Source organism: Chanodichthys erythropterus, chromosome 21, assembly GCF_024489055.1.
Source record: "Chanodichthys erythropterus isolate Z2021 chromosome 21, ASM2448905v1, whole genome shotgun sequence".
In the NCBI taxonomy this organism is placed as follows: Eukaryota; Metazoa; Chordata; class Actinopteri; order Cypriniformes; family Xenocyprididae; genus Chanodichthys; species Chanodichthys erythropterus.
Window position 1 is genome coordinate 6,654,483 of NC_090241.1, and position 22,641 is coordinate 6,677,123.

The 22,641-nt window shown below is 39.6% G+C and overlaps 2 protein-coding genes across 6 annotated transcripts; both read left to right on the plus strand.

The window, feature by feature from the left end:
- Window positions 1–657: 657 nt before the first annotated feature.
- Window positions 658–10,926, plus strand: pglyrp2 (peptidoglycan recognition protein 2). Of its 3 annotated transcripts, none has more exons than XM_067373267.1 (5): window positions 658–969; window positions 7,106–7,957; window positions 8,056–8,266; window positions 10,285–10,579; window positions 10,681–10,926. In XM_067373267.1, the coding sequence occupies exons 1-5, from the start codon at window positions 906–908 to the stop codon at window positions 10,723–10,725; spliced, it is 1,467 nt and encodes a 488-aa protein (XP_067229368.1). In that variant the 5' UTR covers window positions 658–905; the 3' UTR covers window positions 10,726–10,926. The 3 variants fall into 3 exon arrangements, with proteins under 3 accessions (XP_067229368.1, XP_067229369.1, XP_067229370.1); XM_067373268.1 differs by having other exon boundaries at window positions 7,373–7,957; XM_067373269.1 differs by having other exon boundaries at window positions 7,628–7,957.
- Window positions 10,927–11,403: 477 nt separating this feature from the next.
- On the plus strand, window positions 11,404–21,482 carry rasal3 (RAS protein activator like 3). 3 transcript variants are annotated; one of them, XM_067374110.1, is made up of 18 exons: window positions 11,404–12,377; window positions 12,837–12,976; window positions 13,148–13,226; window positions 15,879–15,946; window positions 16,066–16,151; window positions 16,300–16,426; window positions 16,537–16,635; window positions 16,730–17,401; window positions 17,473–17,617; window positions 17,711–17,855; window positions 18,086–18,322; window positions 18,485–18,686; window positions 18,808–18,899; window positions 19,913–20,183; window positions 20,272–20,385; window positions 20,597–20,787; window positions 20,905–20,989; window positions 21,088–21,482. In XM_067374110.1, the coding sequence occupies exons 1-18, from the start codon at window positions 11,831–11,833 to the stop codon at window positions 21,175–21,177; spliced, it is 3,390 nt and encodes a 1,129-aa protein (XP_067230211.1). In that variant the 5' UTR covers window positions 11,404–11,830; the 3' UTR covers window positions 21,178–21,482. The 3 variants fall into 3 exon arrangements, with proteins under 3 accessions (XP_067230211.1, XP_067230212.1, XP_067230213.1); XM_067374111.1 differs by having other exon boundaries at window positions 19,916–20,183; XM_067374112.1 differs by lacking the exons at window positions 11,404–12,377; window positions 12,837–12,976; window positions 13,148–13,226 and adding an exon at window positions 13,946–14,146.
- Window positions 21,483–22,641: the final 1,159 nt, after the last annotated feature.

Consider the following 22,641-nt stretch of genomic DNA (forward strand, 5'->3'; position numbering starts at 1 on the left):
CAAATAGTAGGCAGTATACAATGTTCATACGTAGTAAGCTAGTATTCCAAAACAGCCTTGGTCTTTTTGTTTAAAAATTTGCTGCCGCCTCTTTAATTTCAATGCTTCTCTTGGCCGCAAGAGGGGAGAATTTCTTAACTCAGTTTCTTTGGTGTTCTTGTAAATCAACAAATTCATGATGCATGTTGCTCATTCTTCAGGTAAATGAATGCAGATGTTCAACAACTTACTTTTTTGTCATTACATTATAAAACACAACATCTAGAAGAAACAATTTCATTATTAACTACATATTTAGTTAACACAAACTAAGAATTTACAATACTTCTACAGCATTTATTAATCTTAGTTTATGTTAATTTCAACATTTACTAATAGATTATTAAAATCAAGAGATGTATTTGTTAACATTAGTTAATGCGCTGTGAACAAACATGAACAAAAAATGAACAGCTGGATTTGTATTAACTAACATTAACAAAGATTAATAAATACTGTAACAAATGTATTGCTCATTGTTAGTTCATGTTAGTTAATACATTAACTACTGTTAACAAATGAACCTTATTGTAAAGTGTTACCCATCTAGCTATGACCTTTACCTCTCTCATTTCCAGTAACCAGGCGCTCCTCCTTACGCAACAAACAGAACAGCAGATGTGTTAGTCTCTGCCGTCCAAAAATCAATATTAGTAGCTAAATTCAAATTATGGGGAAGACCTTTACTCACATCAGAGTACACATGTACTCTGACACACCACAAAAACATGTTTGTCATGGTGGAATACACCACCTAAATGACGTGAAAATGCAGAATGTGGAGTGTCCTGCCTTCTGTGTTTCAGTTTCATACGCTGCATTCAAATCAAGCACTTAGTACCAAGTAGTAATATTTAGTCTTAATAATGAGACCTGGAGCACTATGGATTATTACCATGTCTGGGATATTCACAGTCATTCAGAGCTCAGGTATGTAAACTATAAATATTCAATTTATTTACATTCAAATTTCCATGTTATACATTTGATAACACATTTCTTTACAAGCACTTTAACATTTTGATTTCAGTCAGACTAAAGCAATATTTTATCATTTTTTTCCTGTCCAGTCTGACTCGATAATGTAGTTCTGCTTTGCTCAGCATGTATCCACCTTATTTTTTAACATACTGTAAGAGCAGGCACGGCCATTTTAACTTGAATGTGCTTCTTAAAGAGTTAGTTCACCCAAAAATGAAAATTCTGTCATTTATTACTCCTCATGCCGTTCCACACCCGTAAGAACTTCGTTAATCTTTGGAACACAAATTAAGATATTTTTGTTGAAATCCGATGGCTCAGTGAGGCCTCCATAAGGAGCAATGACATTTCCTCTCTCAAGATCCATAAAGGTACTAAAAACATATTTAAGTCAGTTCATGTGAGTACAGTGGTTCAATATTAATATTATTGTAACGTTTGATCAGGCTCCAGTCCACCAGAGGGAGCCTTCTCCTGAATATTGAACTTTGTCACTTCCTGTTCCTGCCACATCAGTTCCTGTCTTGTCATTTCCTGTCACTCTATATTTAAGCTACCTGTTTGCACTGCCATTTTGCGAAGTATTGCCAGTTCACTGCCTTACTAAGCGTTCTTCCATGACTCGGTTATTGATTATTGTTATGACCCTTGCTTTTGCTCTTCTGACTCACGTTTTTGGATTACTGTTTTGGATTTGTCTGCCATTGGATTGTTTTGCCTGTGTTTCGACCAAAGCCTGTGACCTGATTACGAGTTGTGACTATTGTTTGGATTTTATGCTCAGATCCTCTAATAAAGACCCGCTTATGGAATCCACTCGGCCTAAATCCTCCTTACAGAATACTTCGCCCTGCGCGGATCCAGCGGAAGTCTCTCAACTCCTTTCAACCATTGAGTATCAAAAGGATCTGCTGAATGGTTTTCAACACCAGTTGTTGACGCTGCAAGCCACCAACGAGCATTTGACACAGTACATTCAGTCTCTCCCTGCCCCACGACCTGACCCGGTAAGATTCGCTTTACCTGATAAGTTTGATGGCTCTCCTGACAACTGCACTGGTTTCCTACGACAGTGTTCTATCTATTTTTCAAACCAACCTGAAACTTATCGCCAAGACCATACAAAGTGTTCTTTTATCATGACTTTGCTTACTGGGAAGGCATTAGAGTGGGCTACAGCTGTTTGGGATCACGACACACATATCCAGCAGTCATACAGTTACTTCACTCAATTGATTCGTGATGTCTTTCAATATCCTGCTGGAGGCATGGATGCAGCAACTCAGTTAACTCAGTTACGTCAAGGCAACAGATCAGCTTCTGACTATGCTATCCAATTTCGCACTCTAGCAGCACAAAGTGGGTTTAATGATGTTGCTTTGAAGCACATTTTTCGTTCAAGTCTGTCTGCTAAGCTACAAGCAGAATTACTATGCAAAGATGACTCCCTCGACTTCACCCAGTTTGTTACCCTTGCTATCAAGATTGACAATCTCTTACAAACACAACCAAGTCCCAAGTCTAACTTCACTTATCATGTGCCTACTACTACTGCTCTAATACCATGTCAGTCTAGTCCTACTGAAGCCATGCAAATAGGACGAACTCACTTACCGCCTGATGAACGGAGAAGAAGATTACTCAATCAGCTCTGCTTCTACTGTGGTGAATCAGGTCATCGCTGTTCCAACTGTCCTGTTAAACCTGCTGCCAATCCCTCTTCAAGTTATCGAGTGAGTCACATGTTCAATACTTTGCAAATCAGTCTATGCTTGTCACTTCCCATCATTTTGTCAATTGCTAATCAAGACCACCATTTCTCAGCGTTAATAGATTCTGGAGCAGCTGCAAATGTGATTCATCAAGATTTAGTGAAGCAGTTGAACATTCCCACAACCAGATGTGAGCCACCTATTGCTGTTATTGCCGTTGATGATGGTCCCATCGGTAAAGGTCATATCACTCATCAAACACTTCCCATAAAGCTCAGAGTTGGCCTGCTTCACACTGAAGAAATCACTCTCTATGTCATATCATCACCACGAAACCAAGTTATCCTAGGATATCCTTGGTTGTCTACGCACAACCCACAGTTTTCATGGAAGGAAAAGGAATTGATCAGTTGGTCACCTCATTGTCACACCCACTGTCTGGAACTGCCCACGAAACTTACAGTCTGCACTACCCATCTAGCCAAGAATCCCTTTTCTTTACCAAATAACGTCCCCAAAGAATATGCTGAATTAGCTGAGGTATTTAGTAAAGACAAGGCCACCAAGTTGCCACCTCATCGCACCTGGGACTGTGCCATCGACCTCCTTCCTAACACCTCTCCACCTAAGAGCCGTGTTTACCCACTGTCTATTCCTGAAACCAAGGCCATGGAAGAATACATTGAAGAGGCCTTATCTTATGGATTTATTAGACCATCCACCTCTCATGCAGCATCTGGGTTCTTTATTGTTGACAAGAAAGTTTGCGGTCTACGACCTTGTATAGACTATCGAGCACTCAACGCAATCACTGTTAAGAATCGCCATCCCTTGCCTCTTATTCCTTCTTCTCTGGAGCAATTACGAGAGGCCCGCTATTTCAGTAAATTGGACCTCAGATCTGCCTACAATCTCATCAGAATCCGTGAGGGTGATGAATGGAAGACGGCTTTTCTCACCAGCAGGGGGCACTACGAGTATTTGGTTATGCCATATGGGTTGGTCAATGCACCTTCAGTTTTCCAGTCCTTCGTTAATGAAGTTTTCAAAGATCTCTTGAATCAGTATGTGATTGTCTACATAGACGATATTCTGATCTATTCATGCTCCATGGAAGAACATATCTCTCATGTAAGAACTGTCTTGTCACGATTGCTCCAGAATGATCTTTTTGTGAAGGCTGAAAAGTGTGAGTTTCATGTTACATCAACCAAATTCCTGGGATACAATATTAGCCATTCAGGAGTTGAGATGGATGACACCAAAGTAAAAGCTGTCACGGATTGGCCCATACCCAGCACTGTCAAGGAGTTACAACGATTTTTAGGCTTTGCTAACTTCTACCGTAGATTCATCCGTGACTTCAGTACCATTGCTGCACCTGTCACCTCACTACTTAAAGGAAAACCCAAGAAGTTAGTATGGACGAAGGCAGCTACATCAGCATTCAACAGGCTCAAGTCCAGTTTCACCACAGCTCCAATTCTTAAGCATCCAGATCCTAAACTTCCCTTCATCGTAGAGGTTGATGCCTCCAACTGTGGAATTGGTGCTGTCCTCTCTCAGCGTCATGGAACACCAGGCAAGTTACACCCTTGTGCATTCTTCTCACGAAAGTTAACTCCGGCAGAAAGCAATTATGATATTGGTAACAAGGAATTATTATCTATCAAGGCCGCTCTTGAAGAATGGAGACACTGGCTTGAAGGTGCCCTTCATCCCTTTCAAGTCATTACAGACCACAAAAACTTAGAGTATATCAAGGATGCCAAGCGTTTTGAATCCTCGCCAGGCAAGATGGGCACTCTTTTTCACTCGTTTCAATTTCGCAGTCACATACCGTCCAGGGAGCAAAAATAGTAAGGCAGATGCATTGTCACGTATCCATGACTCTGATGATTCACAGGGGAGACCAGAAACTATCTTACCACCCTCCATCATCATCGCACCCATCCAGTGGGATATTATGGAAGAAATTCAACATGTCCAACACGAAGAGCCATCCCCTCCAGAGTGCCCAGCTGGAAAAATCTATGTTCCATCCAGTCTTCGCAACAGAATCATTCAATGGGTCCACACATCCCCTGCTTCTGGACATCCTGGAATTAATCGCACCACTGCTTTGGTCAGAAATTCGTTTTGGTGGCACACATTATCTGCAGATGTCAGTAATTATGTAAATGCTTGTCAGATCTGTGCTCAGTCACGAACACCTCGACAATTGCCTGCAGGACTTTTAGAACCACTACCCATTCCCCAACGACCCTGGTCACACCTGTCCATTGACTTTGTCACTGATCTGCCTAACTCTCAAGGATTCACCACCATCATGGTCTCCATCGACCGCTTTTCTAAGTCTTGTCGTCTCATTCCATTGAAAGGTATACCCACTGCCATGGAAACTGCCCAAGTTTTGTTCAATCAGGTATTTAGGATTTATGGACTACCCGATGATATTGTTACTGATCGAGGGCCACAGTTCAAATCACGTGTTTGGAGAGCTTTTTGTACACATTTAAACATCAATGTCAGTCTCACATCTGGCTATCATCCTCAAGCTAATGGACAAGTGGAGCGTCTTAATCAGGAGATTGGTAGATACCTGAGATCATACTGTAGCCAGGAACAGGAAAAATGGAGCATATTCCTCCCATGGGCAGAGTATGCCCAAAATTCCCTCACACATTCTTCAACTGGCCTTACCCCCTTCCAATGTGTCCTAGGATATCAGCCTCCTCTATTCCCCTGGTCTGGGGAGCCATCTGAAGTGCCTGCCGTGGATGATTGGATTAGAAGAAGTGAACAGGTTTGGGACAATGCTCATGTCCATCTCCAGCGGGCTATTCGATCTCAAAAGATCCAAGCTGATCGACACAGACGTCCTCATCCTCAGTACCAGCCAGGTCAAATGGTATGGCTTTCCACTCGTGACCTACGCCTGAAACTCCCTTCCAAGAAATTAAGTCCAAGGTATGTTGGCCCTTTTAAGATTATACGTCAAGTTAATCCTGTCACGTACCGTTTAGAGTTGCCTGCTAATTACCGCATCTCTCCTTCCTTTCATGTGTCCCTCCTGAAACCGGCCCACGGCCGATCGAGCCCCGAAGCGACTGACGAAGAACCTCCTCCACCGCTCGAGATCGAGGGAGCTCCTGCCTACCTAGTCCGGGAGATCCTAGATTCTCGCAGGAGGAGGGGTCAGATGCAATACCTCGTAGATTGGGAGGGATACGGCCCGGAGGAGAGATCGTGGGTAGCAACTAAGGACATCTTGGATTCATCACTTATCAGAGACTTTCATCAAGCTCACCCAGATCGTCCAGCACCCAGACCAAGGGGTCGTCCTAGAAGAAGAACACCTGGAGGTGTTCTTAGGGGGAGGGAATCTGTAACGTTTGATCAGGCTCCAGTCCACCAGAGGGAGCCTTCTCCTGAATATTGAACTTTGTCACTTCCTGTTCCTGCCACATCAGTTCCTGTCTTGTCATTTCCTGTCACTCTATATTTAAGCTACCTGTTTGCACTGCCATTTTGCGAAGTATTGCCAGTTCACTGCCTTACTAAGCGTTCTTCCATGACTCGGTTATTGATTATTGTTATGACCCTTGCTTTTGCTCTTCTGACTCACGTTTTTGGATTACTGTTTTGGATTTGTCTGCCATTGGATTGTTTTGCCTGTGTTTCGACCAAAGCCTGTGACCTGATTACGAGTTGTGACTATTGTTTGGATTTTATGCTCAGATCCTCTAATAAAGACCCGCTTATGGAATCCACTCGGCCTAAATCCTCCTTACAATTATAAAGTGATGAGAATATTTTTGGAGCGCCAAAAAAAAAACTTATTTAGTGATGGACGATTTCAAAACAATGCTTCATGAAGCATCGGAGCATAAATGAATCAGTGTATCGAATCTGCTGTTCGGAGCGCCAAAGTCACATGATTTCAGCCGTTGGCTGTTTGACACGCGATCTGAATCGTGATTTGATACACTGATTCATTTGTGCTCCAAATCTTCCTGAAGCAGTGTTTTGAAATTGGCCATCACTAAATTAAAGTCGTTATTTTGGGGGGGTTTTGGCGCACCAAAAATATTCTCGTCGCTTTATAATATTAATATTGAACCACTGTACTCACATGAACTGATTTAAATATGTTTTTAGTACCTTTATGGATCTTGAGAGAGGAAATGTCATTGCTGGCTATGGAGGCCTCACCGAGCCATCGGATTTCAACTAAAATAACTTAATTTGTGTTCAGAAGATTAATGATGGGTGTGGAACAATGGGTGTGGAACGGCATGAGCGTGAGTAATTAATGACAGAATTTTCATTTTTGGGTGAACTAACCCTTTAAAAATATATTATAATTTTAGTTACTGCAGTTTATCTGAGGAACATGGAGGACTTCATCAGTGCTGTTACACACTCAGAAGATTTAAACCCAAGACTAAGTCTACTGGCTTTAGTGACGAGTCTATGCAAGATTGCAGACCAAAGTGACAATATCACACATGACTTTCTGGGATCATCTGACAATAGAGATGAAATTCACTACAAAAACAACAGCATTACAGAGCAGCTCAATATAAACCACAGTCTCTCCAATTTCTTGAACCAAGCCATTCATCATTTCATAACAGATGCTCATGAAGAGAGGGGAGTTGTTCTTACTCCTGATGGCACGACGATTGCCCTTGCTCCCCTCCTTTTAGGTCTTGAATCCGGGTTAAGAGCTAATGAAGACAGTAACCAGCCTCATGGTTTCTACCTACTCCCACTGGCCAAGAACTTAGGCCTCTCATTTCTGCAGTTTTGGAACGCAACTCCACCTGAGCGTCTTGGGCCGGATGGTTGTTGGGACAATGTATCTGCTCCCATGATTTTTACTCTTTCAGGCGTGCCATCCTTGGCCACTGATGCTGAGGTCCAGGGTGGAATGGATGGAGCCATACTTGGGAAGCACCTTTCTGTTGTTAACTGCTCTGATATAAAACTAAGCACACTGCTGAGGAGCTACTACTCAGGGACTATGGAAGAGTTGGATCATGTCTCGGATACTCATCTGAGAGGTCGCTATCGCAGACATAATTTTAAAAAGATCACAAATTCATTTCTTCTTCAAGAGAAGGTAGCAGATGCACTACATAGTCATCCACAACAAGGGGACATCGGGGTAGAAAGTCTTATAGAAAAGGGAATTAAAGAGTTTGTGCTACGTTACATGGGTAAGTAAAGCTACATCCAGTAGACCAAATAAAGCCTGTTTAAACACTGGTGTTAAACCAACAATTGCCATGCTGACAAAAGTGTTACCCTCCTTCAGAGTGTCCTGCCATCATTCCTAGATGTATATGGGGAGCAGCGCCGCCCCAGGTTCCTCTCACCCCTCTGTCTCCACCCTTGCCATATCTGTATATTCACCACACAGAGATTCCCAGCAAACCCTGTCTAAACCTTCAGATGTGTTCTAAAAATATGAGGGCAATGCAACATTTCCACCAGAAGGGACGGGGTTGGTACGACTTAGGCTACAGGTACCATCTGCTTCAGTGTGATTTTGTCACAAATATATGCTCTATTCTGAAACCTAGTGCATTGCCTACAAAGGTGGCTCAAAATGGTTCTTAGTGAGAAAGCAATCCCAGAATGCATTGCAATGAAGAAAAAAACATTGAGAAATTATATTTTATACATAATAGGCCTAATATATTTTTAAAAAAATCAGAATATGCAAAGTAATCAATAATATATTTTAAATATTTTATCAATTGGTGGTTGTTACAGTGGCATAACACTCAATTTCACACTATATTTAAAACAGTAGGCAGGATACAGGATATATACTGTGTAATATGCAGTTAATACATTAATATTGAGTGTGTCTCACTCTGGCTGCATATGAAATTGCGTACTTTCCGAGTAAGTACTTCTTTTGAATAAGTAATTATTTTGCAACAATTAAAAAAAGTATGCTATGCTCTATATGAATGTGTGAGGTATGATAATCCAGACATACTACATTTGCTTGTTGTCCTTAAAATTTTTTATGAATACCATAAATCCAGACATACTACTCTTTTACATATCATTTTATGCCTACTGAATATTTGGATGCAATAATAAATCCAAAATGTCGGACAAGACGAATCCCATAATTCATTCTATACTGGAAAGTGTTAATCAGATATAGTTTAGTATACGGAAGAGGATTAGGGCCAAGCAATAAAAAAAAAAAAAAAAAAAACATCTCGAGATTAAAGTTGTTAAATTTTGAGAAAAAAGTCGAGATAAAATGTTGAGAATAAAATCATTAAATTATGAGAAAAAAGTCGTTAAATTTCAAGAAAAAAGTCGAGATAAAATGTTGAGAATAAAATCATTAAATTATGAGAAAAAAGTCGTTAAATTTCAAGAAAAAAGTCGAGATAAAATGTTGAGAATAAACTCATTAAATTATGAGAACAAATTCGTAATTTAACGAATTTGTTCTTGTAATTTAACTACTTTTTTCTCGTAATTTAATGAGTTTATTCTCAACATTTTATCTCAACCTTTTTATTGAAATTTAACGTCATTTTTCTCATAATTGAACAAATTTGTTCTCGTAATTTAACTTATTTTTTCTCGTAATTTAACGACTTTTTTCTTAACATTTTATCTCGACTTTTTTCTTGAAATTTAATGGCATTTTTCTCATAATTTAACGAAATTGTTCTCGTAATTTAACTTTTTTCTCGTAATTTAATGACTTTATTCTCAACATTTTATCTCGACTTTTTTCTTGAAATTTAACTATTTTTTTCTCGTAATTTAATGATTTTATTCTCAACATTTTATCTCAACCTTTTTCTCGAAATTTAACAGGTTTTTTCTCGAAATGTAACAATTTAATCTCGAGATGGTTTTATTTTTTTATTATTGCTTGGCCCTAATCCTCTTCCGTATTAGCACAATTGAATATATCAAATGGATAATTGTTTTTATTTTTATACAATAATCGTGTATTATGTAATGTTTTCATTTTATTCTGTGTGTGTCGGTAATAATAAACAATCAACATGCTAATGCCAAACTCTATAGGAATCAATTGTAAGTCAATGCTTTAATTGAGGAGTGCTTTTAGGATGTTGACAGAGTTACTGGCTATGCAGAGCATTTCAAAACAGTCCCTTATGAGGTTACATTTAAGTTCGGATGCTGCCTTAGAACCGCCCGTGCTAAGCGGTACTCGAACCCGGGTTCGCCGGCATGGGTATCGGGCACTCTAACAAGGAGGCTACAGACTACAGTCTCTAGTGTCGGCGCCTCTTGAGATCAGGGGAATGAGGTTTACATGCACAGCTCTTACCGGCCTACGTCCGTTACACCAGCACGTGGTTTTGGAACAGATATAATGCTTAAAAGTGGCACTTTGTTTGTGGTTTTTGTAAAAAACTATCAGAGCATATATATACAGAACCATATTCGTGCCTATTTTTTCTTTGAGTAGAATGAATGTATAAGATCACATTTTGAGTCATTTGTAAGTATTATGTGTATGTGTCTCTCCAAGCTTTGTGGTTGGGTCTGATGGCTACATCTATGAAGGTCGAGGTTGGACGTGGGTAGGAGCTCATACTAAAGGACGTAATCCTGTTGGGTATGGTGTTGCTTTTATTGGAAACTACAGCACTCATTTACCCTCCCATTATGACATGGAGCTTGTGCGCCATCATCTGGTCAATTGTGGAGTGAGTAACGGATTTCTGCAGGAGAATTACACCATTCTGGGACATAGACAAGTAGTAGCCACGTCCTGCCCTGGGGATTCCCTGTATTCTGAGATAACCACCTGGGAACACTACAAAGTATGTAGGATTCTGTACTATAGTAAATATAATTAATTTCAACATATAGTTTAATGTTGGAAATACTTGTCATGCTAACACAACAACCTTATTTTTCACAGGACACGGATCCTTTGTGGACATCTGCCGTCACTGACATGACTTAAAGTGCAAGCACAATAATGAAGCCCACTAATTAGTATGAAAAATACATATAATTTAAAATATAATGTATAAGTTACTGAAATGTTAATAAAACATTAGCATTATTTTGTACATTGGTTGGGAGTCTGTTACTCAAATCCTTGAAATGCTACTGTAATGTAAGTGTGAATTACGTGTGTGAATAAAGAGTATGAGCTCTAATGTTACAGGTTGATTTTTGTATGTCGCAGTTTAAACTGAAGGAAAGGCTGAAAAAAATTACTTAGTCTTTACCACGACAGGAAGTGGTTTTCATAGCAGGGCCCAGAGTGAGACAGGAAGTGCTGCTTGTTATGACAGGAAATTTAACCGTCACTGAACAAAACAAACAGGTATTTAGGTTAAACTGCCAATCCTGTTCATATTTAATAAAAAAAATCTAATCTTGATTATGTTACACTAGGATAATCATAAGAGTTTTTACCAGTTACCACCTTACCATTTCACAATTAAACACTATGTATACAATAAGAACAAAACCAGATCAATTTACAGATTATGCTTTCTTAGATTTTTATAAATAAGAAGGACATAGAATAGAACATTTCAGAAATGTTCCATTTGTTGGGTCAATCTGGGAAACATTATAATCTGTCTTTAACCTGTGAACCAAACCTGATTTCCCCACCCACAAACTGACTGGTTTCCTGAATGCTGGACGACAAGTATGCACTGAAAAAAAAGGGCTTATACCTACAAAAGCTGGGGACCACAAGGACTGCATCATTTAAAACTACGCACACCAATTTAACGAAGCCAAAAATTAATATATGTACCACATACTAGACAACTGTGAGTTTAAGAGTTAGCACTTAAACAAGACCTTAGTGAAATGACAGACTTTTGAAATTGATGATGCGCAAAACAATCTGAGGAAGTGGCCAATAGGTGAAGTGAGTGGATGATGAGATCCGGAGCACTCGAAATTGAGGAAGATACAACACATTTAAAAATCTCTAAAACTGGAAAGTGCTGAGGAAACTCACTTTGAGGTACTACACAAAAATACTTCGCATTCCATACAAAACATAAGAGTTCACAAAATTGGATAACAGAGAAGAAATCTAGATGGGTACGAACAAAGAAGCGAGTGCTGAGCAGTCAGAACCACAGATTGAAGAGGACATGGAACTGTCTCCTGAACAAAACAGTCCGGTTGATCAAGACCCACAACAACAAGAGGATGGCAAGCTACTCAACACCTACAAGTGGCACACGGGGGCCAAGACAGAGACGGCTGCACAGGGGGCTATCGAGAAGCTGGAGAAAGGGGCTTCAAATAAATGGAATAAAATGCAGAGTTGGCGCAAAGCTCTGAGTGAAGACGCGGGGGAAAAGTGTTCGACTGCACCTCGAGGGGCCGAAAGCCCCTCCAAAGCAGACAAGCCGGCAACTTCAAGGAAAAACCCTTTCCGCAGAGCTCTTTCAGAGCCACCAGGGTCCCTTCTATCTTCGGTCCTAAACTCCTCTTCGGCATCTGGGTCCTCCAGCGCACAGGCATCAGGGACCACGGTCCAGGACACAACGCAGAGGGGTAAAATAAGAAAGTACTTGCAAACGGTCTCACAGAAGTTCAAGAGACAGCGTCTACAGAGTACTCTCGTTGCAGAGCATGGTAAGAGCTTTATATTAAATGCTAAATGTTCTAAAAACAAGCTTAAATAAAGTTGAAACCATTATATGAAGGATTTTGTAGAGTTCTCAGAAAGACATCTATGTGTAAACGCACTTTCTAACCTTGTAAAGGATTGTACATGCAGATGCCACTAAATGGCGCTAAAGAATGAGAGTGCGATAACAGGATGTGCAAGATGGAGATAGAATGAAAGACTAAAATATAGGCTACAAGTTAACAAGCACAGAAGTTCTTGACAAGAAATTGTTTTTCACCTTTGTACCCAAAGTATAATAACCTAAACATGTAATTGGACTTACTTATGACTGCTATCGTTATTTGAACCAATTAAGCCCTTGCGATGTTGGAACTGATTTCATTGTGGCATGTTTTGTCTTTGAAGCTTCTAGGCCATTTAAATTGAAATGCTTCATGTTAACTCTTATATTTTATGAAAAGACAAAGAAAAGTGTGAGCCTGAGAATGTGGCCCAAGAACCTGTTCGGCTCTCCTGGGCCCCCCCACAAGATGTTCCTGTTTGGGATATTAGCAACTGTTTTCTTCAAGATGGACAGATCCTTATTCCACGTGAGGAGGAGGTAATGGACAACAGACATATTCGACAATGCCAACAGATGAGATATTATACTATACTAGCAAATGTACTGTATGCCCTTAAACTGACTTTGATGTGTCAGTCCAGTCTGTTTGGAAATGCTTTTCATTTTAGGTGAACTTGGTGCCAATCATTATCTTTTGATTTTATTCAGCCAATGATGAGGGTACGGAACCGGGCCAGCAGTTGTCTCTCCAGCGTCAGTCTCCAGAACATCAGTGGAAGTCACACGGGTCAGTTACACTCAAGTCAAACTTAAAAATGTCTTAATTTCATCGCATTAGATACAACATATCTTACCAAGTAGCATCAGCAAAAAGTGACATTCAACCTTTTCTCAGAACCTCACTTTTCTGATCAAATTTTAATTTTAACCAACTGGTCTCAAGGTCATTTTAGAGGATGTATAAAGTCCCCTCAAGTTCTTACAGGTGTCCTACACCTTGACATCTTATTTTAGAACAATATTTACTTTTTTTGTATCTATTGGTGTAATTTCAATCACTAAATCTTTCATATAACATGCATACCTTTCATATAACAAACTGAATTTTGTGACTTTTTTTGCCCAAAAAAAAAAAAAAACTTTAGAAAAAGTGTGCAGTGTGTTTTATATAAAAAAAAATATTTAAAAATAAATTCCAGTTGGTTTGATATTATGTCATCTAATACAATGACATCCGTACACACAAATGTGCACAAAAGTTGTATTACTGTATCTTGTGAAGATCATTGGGGGGGAAGTAACAGCCTAAAGTTCTCTGTGTCCTGACAATTTAAAAGCTGAAGATAACTTCAAGAGATGAGAGGTATCATCTGTCTCTATCTTGGCTGCCTGTCAGTGACTAAAGTGAAGCTAGATAAGTCACAGAGGAAATGGTTGACGTGGTTCAGCATGCGTATGCTTGTAAAATTGCTTCCTTTGAGTTTCTGAAGATAATATCACAACTGGGTGTACCATACCAGATGATGACTGAGACTGATGGGGTTTGCTGTCTAGCGCTCAACATAAGCATGCAAGACCCTCATATTAAATGTAAAAAAAAAGCCATAAAAGGGCATTTATGAGTCTTATGTTCTGAAAGGAAAACTGATTCTAAGCTACTCCAAAGCATGGGTTTTAGGCGTTGGATTGTATGTGGAGGGGCACTAGGTAAGAAAAAATATTTTAACTTGAATGAATCAAATTATTGCTGGAGAGTATAATGCATGTGAAATGCAATCAGCATTAAAAGAAATGTAAGGAGACTGCAGAATACAATTGAGTTTAAATTGATCTTCATTTTCAGTTAATTCAGCACATATTATGAGTACTGCTTTCAAATACAATAGTTTATTAAGCTTAAAGGGATATTTCACCTAAAAATGAAAATTCTATCATCATTTACTCAGTGTTCCAATGTTGTTCCAAATCTGTATAAATTTCTTTGTTGTGTTGAACACAAAGGAAGATATTTTGAAGAAAGTTTGTAACCAGATCACTTTGGGGCACCATTGACTTCAATAGTAGAAAAAGAAAAAACTACTATGGAAATCAACGGTGCCCCAAAACTGGTCAGTTCAACACATTCTTCAAAATATTTTCTTTTGTGTTCAACAGAACAAAGAAAATTATACAGATTTGGAACAACTTGAGGGTGAGTAAATGATGATAGAATTTTCATTCGGGATCGGGTGAACTATCCCTTTAACATCGTAAGCTGTTACTCTGAGCATGAAAAGAGTAGACAACATTACCTATTAAGCAGCAGGGTCTGACCTTCAGCACAGACCTTCAAGGATTTATATATATGTATACAAAATCTTGATCTGTATTTAGTGCGAAGAAGAAAAGCCTCCAGTGTTGTTTCTGTGCTTCCATAAATATCTGACGGCATTTAGATCTGGTAATTTAGAGGATCATCTACCTATCCATCTGTGATGGAACATTTAGCAGCTTAAGTCAAACCTGGTTCTGTTAAAGTCTTATATCCAATGGCTTCAGAGACCTCATATGACCTAAAGGCTCCTAAAAAGGACCATGCCATGATTGACATTGTGTGATAAAGGCATCCTTCCGCTTTTCGTAATTTATCACCAACTGTATGTGGGAAATACGCCGAGAGGTTTTGTGCTTTTAATACCAGGTTCTGTATCACAATTGGTCTTGGCAGACTTGCCATAAATAGGCTCTAGTTTAATTTCTGTTGGGAGTGGCTGCTAATTCTATACAATTTGTTGCAGTTTTTAAGGTTGCCCTTTTTCATTCAGTTAGTTACTTCATGTTGCTTTGAAAATTCATGTCAAAGTGCAAACTGTCAGACTTCTTTTACAGCAAACACAAAATGTTAATAGGCTGATTTGTTTTCACAGCTGCAGCTTTTGTAATTGTGATTTAAGCACCCCTAAGTCCGACCCCCATAATTGTGTAAGTCCAAAATTGGGACCACATCCGCTGCATGATACTGCTTGTCTGGTCTCCAGCTTTCATAAAGGCATGGATGATCAAGTAAAAGCTCATTTTTGACATAAAAAATTAAATACGCCCTAGATTTCGGTTCTGTTCCGTCTTAACAGAATTCAACTAACACAGTTACATTTTCTGTTAAACTGGAAATTATTGATCTTGTGCTCATAAGAAGGAAGGAAATGATATGCTTCCTGTCATGGTTTCAGAATCTGCGATTGCATTGAGATTATCTGTTTTTCTGCAGTATTTTATCCCACCAGACTGAAATAAACAGAAAACATACAGTACATGCACACACACATGTTAATTTTAGCTTCAATTATTAAGAATTGTATTAAAAAAGAACTGACCTCCAACTTCAGTGCTCATACTACAGACACAAGTGGAATATTAAAGTGATGATCTAATATTGAATGTTTTTTCTTTCTCTCATTAGAGCTAAATCCAGATCCTGTGGTTCCCCAAAGTGGTACCAAAATAAAAGGGCAAGATGGTGGTGTCAAAGTGAGTATACATGAGTCATACATTAGACATCTGTACAATCTGAAACTGTTGCTGAAGTAAATGCATGCATAAATATATTTATTTTTTCAATGACACTTCTTTTTTTATTCTCATGCTAGAACTTAATCAAGCGCCGCTTACAGGGCGACGATAAACGGAAAAGCAGCACACAGCTCAATACTGCAGGACTTAGTGTTGCTGCAAGGTGGAGAATCATTTACATAATACAGAAAAAGACTGATTTTACCAAAATTCTCTCTGTAGTAATGTCTAATATCAATGGGAACAAACATCATCTGATGGTTTGATATGCTATGCGGTTTACCAGTCTTTCACAATTTCTTTCTACCAAGGTACGGTTCCAGAGAATCTTTATCCATTCCAGTCAGCGCTGCAAAAAGTCTGGATCTGAGTGCAGATCAAACCACCATCATCAGGCCAGTCCACAGCTCTATTCTAGGGGAGAAGTACTGTTTTCAGGTAGGCCTGTTGCATATTTAAAGTGAACATTAAAGTCCAATCTTTATGTCAATACACAATCCAAACCAATTACTTATTTTCTGTGTATTTCCTTGTCCAACTCACAAAAGGTCATAAACTCAGAGAATAACCACTGCTTTGGGTGCAGTTCAGCTGCAGAAAGAGACCGCTGGATTGAAGACTTGCGTCGTGCTGCTCATCCAAATAAGGTATATTCTTCAACTTAAATGTCCTTCAAAACTGGTCATTATTATTAATTAATGCTAATGGTTTATACAGTCTTATAATGTCTTGTTCCTTTAGGACAACTGTGAGCGTACTGAGAACTCCCTGAGCCTTTGGGTTAATGAAGCAAAAGACCTTCCCCCAAAGAAGCGATATTATTGTGAGGTCCACCTTGATGGCACACTGTTTGCTCGTACTAGTACCCGGGCCGTGGGGAAGTCCGCCCCACGCTCCAGTCAAGCAGTTGAAGGAGGATCTGGCGCAGCTGGTGCGGGCCATGGTGGTGGTGCTGCAGGAGGTTGCCAGCTATTCTGGGGCGAATTTTTTGAACTTGAAAACTTGCCCCCTGTCACCCAGATCACCCTGCACCTCTTTAGAGATGAAGACTCCAAGAAGAAGCGCCATTCCAAGGATGACTCTATTCTGCATCCTATTGGAAGTGTGGCTCTTGCTTTAGCAGATATAAAAGGACGGGCCTATCAAGAGAAATGGTATCCCATCGTTCCCTACAAACCCCCAGGAACAAGTGCTGCAAAGGACCAAGTTGGACCGCAGGCTTCGATTCGAATCAAGGCCAGATTTAAGAACCTGAAAATTCTACCTATTGAGAGGTACAAGGAATTTGCAGAGTATGTCACATTGGATTATGTGGGTATGTGCAGCAGCCTGGAACCTCTTCTCAATGTACGGGAGAAAGAAGAACTGGCAGGAGCACTTGTTCATGTGCTCCAGAGCATTGGGAAAGCTAAGGTGAGTTGCAACAGCAGTAATTGTAGGATAAGGCAGATAAGCAAAATTCTGAATGGTTTTTGTTTGTGTAGGAGTTCTTGATTGATCTTGGTAGTGCAGAAGTTCAGCGCTTGGGAGAAAATGAAGCTTTGATTTTCAGAGAGAACACACTGGCTACAAAGGCTATTGATGAATATATGAAATTGGTGGGCCAGAAGTATCTCATAGACACACTTGGTAAGGAATAATCTACTGCATTCCTTGTAATAAAACTCTATGTGTCTTTTTATTTACCTCTATAATCTCCTGTGTACCAATCTTCACCCATAGGCGACTTTATATCCAGACTGTATAATGGAGGAGACAGCTGTGAGGTAGACTCTCTAAAATGCTCTGCCTCTGATCTACCAATCAACCAGAGACATCTAAAGGAGACATGTGGGGATGTTGTAAAGAGAATCACTGACATGCATGAGTAAGATAAACCTAAACGAACACACTCTAGAAAATATATTTGAAAGTGTGAACACAAAGATAACAAGTACAAAGTATTTTCTGTAGAGAACACATCTAAGATGACTGAACAACTGTAATATCCAATGCGTAACAGTAACTAGATTTACCATGTGACACTTAAATGGGTGTCAGAAGTCTTCCAAATGATAGTTATTTTTAAATAATCAATTCTTTCCTTTCTATGAACAGCTCATTCCCTGCAGAGCTGAATGAAATTTTTTCCAGTTGGGTATCAAATTGTGAGGAGCGAGGTCTAACGGACATCGGACACCGTCTCATATCAGCATCTCTGTTTCTTCGATTCTTATGCCCAGCGATCCTCAGTCCATCACTTTTTGGCCTCACCCAAGCCTATCCAGAGACAAACACCCTTCGCACTCTCACTTTGACAGCCAAGGTCATTCAAAACCTTGCAAACTTCACCTTGTAAGTCCCATCTCTAAAGCAAATGTATCACCACCTTCCAGTTAACTTATATCAGGTCTAGGATTTTTGTATATTGATTATATATCCAAAAGGAAATTAAGATTTTGTAAGCTTTGCTTCTTATATGATCAGCAAGAACCATTTTATCTCAATATCCACCAGGTTTGGTGAAAAGGAAGAGTACATGTTTTTTATGAATGAGTTCCTAGAACAACACTGGGAGCCAATGCGAGGATTCTTACAGAAAGTATCTGATCCAGACAGTGAATTGGCCATGGCTCGATTTGATGGCTATGTAGACCTGCCCCTTCGTCTAGCGGTCCTTCACAATCTCCTGGTCAATATTATCTCTGTAATGAAACAGGTAACAAAACATCAGGTCTCATCTAAGCCTTTGCTGCAAACTTTGATCAGAACACTTCTGACTTTAAGTTTTACATATCTTTAAACAATGTGCTCATGCTCAAAAACATATATATTTGTAGGACCAAATAGACAACCTACAACCCTTGCCTTCAATCCTGAACCAGATCACAGAATTCCTTGACCATGATGCTCAAATGATCCCTGTTAGCAGGTACGGTTATATTACAATAGGTGTGTCTCAATCAGCTCCCTAGTTCAGTAGTCAGGGCACTGATCAGGGAGATGGCAATTTTAAGACCTGTCTCAATCGCAGAATCCTTCCACTGTGTGCAATGAAAAGTCCCACAATGCACCACAAATCACTATGTTCCGTTAAAGGGTTAGTTCACCCAAAAATGAAAATTCTGCCATTTATTACTCACCCTCATGCCGTTCCACACCTGTAAGACCTTTGTTTATCTTTGGAACACAAATTAAGATATCTTTGTTGAAATCTGATGGCTCCGTGAGGCCTCTCTCAAGATCCATAAAGGTACTAAAAATATATTGAAATCAGTTCATGTGAATACAGTGGTTCAATATTAATATTATAAAGCGATGAGAATATTTTTGGTGCACCAGAAAAACAAAATAACGACTTATTTAGTGATGGCTGATTTCAAAACACTGCTTCAGTAAGCTTCGGAGCGCTATGAATCAGCGTATTGAATCATGATTCGGATCACGTGTCAAACTGCCAAACTGCTTGAATCACGTGACTTTGGCGCTCTACACAGCTGCTGATTCGATACACCGATTCATAATGCTCCAAAGCTTCCTGAAGCAGTGTTTTGAAATCGTAAAGGTCCTTACTGTCCCTACCAGTGTTCGAATTTGTGACCTTGATATACTGATTCACGACCGAGGGAGCTGATTGAGACTCACCCATAATAAACAAAATTCCCATAGGTCAGGGGTGTCCAAATCTGCTCCTGCAGAGTTTAATTACCTTAAGCACACCCTGAACCTGGCTAATCATGGTCTTCAGACTCACCAGAATCTTCCAGGCAAGTGTGTTGGAGATGGATGGAGTTAAACTTTGCAGGACGTTGGCCCTTCAGAAGCAGGATTGGACACCCCTGCCCAAAGGCCTAATATAGTTGTATCAAGCTTTAAAATCAATGTTTGTTCAAAGTATTTTTACTTACACACCTCTCACCTGTGTCTCCATTCTTGCTGAAACAGCAGTCATGGAACACCAAAGCCTGTATATTTACCTCCAAGGGATCTCCCCAAGTACAGTCCATTACAAAACTCCATGCAGCAGCTTCCCATAGACTCAAAACCCAACCAAGGCAAAGATCGTCAGCGGAAGCAGGTGCAGCGGGCTTTCAGTGTCCCCAACAGACCATCCCGGCAACAGAGGCAACTAATAAAGCGGCAGGCAAGCAATGAAGAGCTACCCACACAGTGCCCGGACCAATCTCCCAATTTGGAAATTACATCACCCAGCAATGTAATTAAGATTGGTTAAAATTTACCAGAAATTTTACATTTTGCCAATGATTTGATTTATTTGATGTGTATTTTCTGTTTGTGTGTAGTCCACGAATTCCAAAAGCAAAGCAGCAAAAGTACTCTGGATCAAAGACAAAGATGGCAATGAGCCCCATCAAATAACAGGACAAGAGCAAGAGGACACAAGCACATTAGATAGGGTCAGTCTACTCTGCATACTGTAGATAGAAGCAACAGGTTTGGACCATCAAGTGTATCTGAATGCATGATAGTATTCATTGTCATGGAAATCTTTGTGTAACCAGACTGGTCTAACAAAAAATGTTTAACCTCTATTTTGATGTAATTACTTAAGAGGAAATGTTGTAATAAAAAGCCACAGTATGTTAACTAAGTTTTGGTGTGTCATAGCATGCGCAAGAGTTGGCTGAGCTGCGATTGGGCGTGGAGCAGGTGACAGAGCGTGAGCTGGAGATGGCCAAGCGGTTAGAAGACTTCATAGTTATGACCCAAGACCAGAATACACAGCTACAGACAGAGGTTCAGGAACTTCGTAATCTTTTAGCCATCCGTGAGGAACAATTGGCCAGTGCAACATTCAGGTAATTCTTTTCTTTTTTTCTTTTTTTTTTTCTTTCAATTTTGGATTAAAAGAAGTCAAAATGTGTTCATTTGTAAATGCTGATAAGACAATTGAGATCATGTACTTGTTTGTGTAGACTGGGTGTCATAGAAGAGGAGAGGGAGGAAGACGAAAGAAAGCTAAATGTCGCTGTGGCTGCAGTTGAACGCATGAATGTTTTGGTAAGTAATCTGACATGTTGCATGTTTACAAATGCACAACATTAATTCAGGCTGCATTATAACCAAGTTAACACTTGTATTTGTGTGTCTGATAACAGGAGGAGCAGTTTGCTGGGCTGTTGAAAGATGTGCACCAACTCTATGCAGTTAATGCTGATGGCATAAGACAGACTTACATCAATACCTGATGCATCATAGAAAGTACTGGTGTGGTGCGCTAAATGATACCATTTTGCATTGCTAGTTGCTTTAGTCAGATTTCTTTTATTCATTGGTAACACTGCGCTTACATAGCTACCTACCTATAACAATTCAACCAAATCTAATTATCACTGCAATAATGAATTATAGTTAGCAAAACAATTAGCAAACTAAAATGGGACACCAATTAATGGATTTATTCATTTGTCCTGTTTTAGTTTAACATAAAGTATAGAACTGCATAAGACTTTTTTACCAACTGTTTTTACAAATAAAATTTTATGTGCATTAACCAAACCAAGCTGAATCATCATTGTTATTCTTTTAACTGTAAATGTAATGTAAAGGTTGTACTATTTAAACACATTTCAAGGGTTCCGCCAGTAGTGGGCACTTGTGCAATGTAAGCAATGACGTACATCCAAGTGAATGAGACGGAGGAAAGTCAGCAAGGGAAGGGATTAAAAATTGGACTTAAACGCAGCCCTGGGCTCCACAGCAGCTTTTATTGGCCAAGGACTGCCCAAGAGGACGTCTGATCGATGTAAAGCAACCAATCACAGTTCGTTTTCAGCGTCATGTTTAGGGGCGTGAAAATGTAAAGTCAGTGTCCCCACAGTAACAGACTGGCATGCAATTCATTCAAGAACATATGCAAGTTCACTGCAACAATGGTACTGTGAACTTAACATATTTTTGAAAATCCAGATAAGTTGTAAACACGACGGCTTTCTTCTTCCATTAGGGGGTTTGGCATCAAAACGGCATTGTCTCCCGGTGAAGTGTTGAAGAATGTGACGTACGCCTACTGGAAATCCTGGAAAATTCAACCAATCAGATGAAGACTTTGAAACTCCCAAAGTGTTTCCCATTTAGTGTGCCATATGCATCAGACATTCAGCCAATGGGCGACATCTGAGGATAGACTACATGCGCGCATTGGCTGGTCTAGCCTGTGTTGCTGATTTGAAATATGTTATTTAAATATAAGTTTGGCAATCAGTTTTTTAAGACCGCCTGGATCTCATTTTTTCCAAAAATATAATATCTTTATAAATCAACCACAGATTTAAAGTTAAAAAATGTGAAACAAAAATAGTAGTAAGATGTGGGTTTTCTCCTCTGGCATTGCCGCTCACTGGTTGATGTGAAATCAATTCTAGGATATTCGGCTGTCTCAACTACACACAAGTCACCACGATGCATCCTCGATAAAAAGGGGTGGAGAAAGAACACATCCAGGGATTTCAACTGTACTGGGCAAAACATCAACTTTTTGGAATTGGAATTGGAACAGACAGTGACGGATGACGTTTCACAAGTCCACAAGAACAAATGTAGACAACAACAAAAGGATGGTAGGGACTACAGCAGGTTGGTGACATCACAAACCCCAAAATTTACATAAACCCTGACCCAGGGAACACGCAATAAATGGGGTGAGGCCATGT

Excerpts from the sequence above, each read along its gene's own strand:
- pglyrp2 (XM_067373267.1), top strand. The coding sequence starts at position 906 with ATGAGACCTGGAGCACTATGGATTATTACCATGTCTGGGATATTCACA. Across the intron at positions 8,267-10,284 it reads TGGTACGACTTAGGCTACAG|CTTTGTGGTTGGGTCTGATG; the intron begins GTACCATCTGCT and ends TGTCTCTCCAAG. Across the intron at positions 10,580-10,680 it reads CCACCTGGGAACACTACAAA|GACACGGATCCTTTGTGGAC; the intron begins GTATGTAGGATT and ends TATTTTTCACAG.
- rasal3 (XM_067374110.1), top strand. The coding sequence starts at position 11,831 with ATGGGTACGAACAAAGAAGCGAGTGCTGAGCAGTCAGAACCACAGATT. Across the intron at positions 15,947-16,065 it reads GGCAAGATGGTGGTGTCAAA|AACTTAATCAAGCGCCGCTT; the intron begins GTGAGTATACAT and ends TTCTCATGCTAG. Across the intron at positions 20,184-20,271 it reads AAATTACATCACCCAGCAAT|TCCACGAATTCCAAAAGCAA; the intron begins GTAATTAAGATT and ends GTTTGTGTGTAG.